Here is a 1,472-nt window from a genome sequence, read left to right on the forward strand (position 1 = left end):
CTATGCTCCAGGGCCTGCCTTACGCACTTGAGGCTCATGATCTTCTGTGAACCCCGTTCAGTTCCCAGGTGCTCTGACAGTCATCATGAACATCGGGTGGCGAAGGGATTGCTCATGTTCTGCAGGGGGAGGGCTACCTGCCCCCACCCCCAGAAGTCCTCTTGGGCCAGGCTCAGCCTGGACCCAGAGCTCCTGCCCACCAGGTCGCCTTCACTCTCTCCCCACCCAGGGATGGCTGCCACTCTAGGTCTAAACCACAGTTCTGTTTCTGAATTCATCTTCGTGGGCTTCTCCACCTTTCCACCTCATCTCCTGCCCGTTTTCTTCCTGCTGTTCCTGCTCATGTACCTGTTCACACTGCTGGGGAACCTGCTCATCATGGCCACTGTCTGGAGCGAGCGCAGCCTGCACACGCCCATGTACCTCTTCCTGTGTGCACTGTCCATCTCTGAGATCCTCTACACCTTGACCATCACCCCGCGCCTGCTGGCCGACCTGCTCTCCACCCGTCGCACCATCGCCTTTGCAGCCTGTGCCAGCCAGATGTTCTTCTCCTTCACATTCGGCTTCACCCATTCCTTCCTGCTCACTGTCATGGGCTATGACCGGTATGTGGCCATCTGCCACCCGTTGCGCTACAGCGTGCTCATGAGCCCCCATGGCTGCGCCTGCCTGGTGACCGGGTCTTGGGCTGGTGGCTTGGTCCAAGGGATGGTGGTGACCACAGCAATCTTCCATCTCACCTTCTGTGGACCCAACAAAATCCAGCATTTTGGATGTCACGTGCCCCCTCTCTTGAAGCTGGCCTGTGGAACTGATGTACCAATAGTGGCCCTGTGTGTGGGGCTGATGTGCATCACTGTACTGTTGGGCTGTTTTCTCCTCATCCTCCTCTCCTACACCTTAATTGTAGTTGCCATCTTGAAGATCCCCTCTGCTGAGGGCAGGCACAAAGCCTTCTCTACCTGTGCTTCCCACCTTATTGTGGTCATTGTGCATTATGGCTTTGCCTCTATCATCTACCTCAAGCCCAAGGGTCTTCACTCCCAGGAAAGTAAGACCCTGATGGCCATCACCTACACAGTCCTCACGCCCTTCCTCAGTCCCATCATCTTCAGTCTCAGGAACAAGGAGCTGAAGACTGCCATGAGGAAGACCTTCCTCAGCAAACTCTATTCCTCCAGCATCTAAGTGTCCAGTATGAAGGTGGTGTTAGAAGAAGGTAGAAGGATGACCATATCCCCATCTGTACAATGGGGTTAACAGTGACTACCAAGTATGATTGGTAAAGATGTGTGATGGCACACAGGACATAGCAGGTGCTCAATAAATGTGAGCCTTACTTCTTCTTCCTCTGTTGGTTTGTGTCTTGGATATTAGTTTCATTTGTAATCAAACAGCTTTCTTGAGATATAATGCACATGCCATTAAATTTACCCATTTAAAGTACACAATTCAGTTGGTCTTTCGTA

At 52.6% G+C, this 1,472-nt stretch overlaps 1 protein-coding gene across 1 annotated transcript; it reads left to right on the forward strand.

The window, feature by feature from the left end:
- Nucleotides 1–231: 231 nt before the first annotated feature.
- On the forward strand, nt 232–1,191 carry LOC308348620 (olfactory receptor 10H2-like; the record flags this gene model as incomplete). The annotated part of the gene is made up of 1 exon (XM_080812806.1): nt 232–1,191. The coding sequence occupies one exon, from the start codon at nt 232–234 to the stop codon at nt 1,189–1,191; it is 960 nt and encodes a 319-aa protein (XP_080668932.1).
- Between the last annotated feature and the right edge of the window lie 281 nt (nt 1,192–1,472).

This window comes from Martes martes, assembly GCF_963455335.1.
Source record: "Martes martes genome assembly, chromosome: 1".
NCBI classification, from domain to species: Eukaryota; Metazoa; Chordata; class Mammalia; order Carnivora; family Mustelidae; genus Martes; species Martes martes.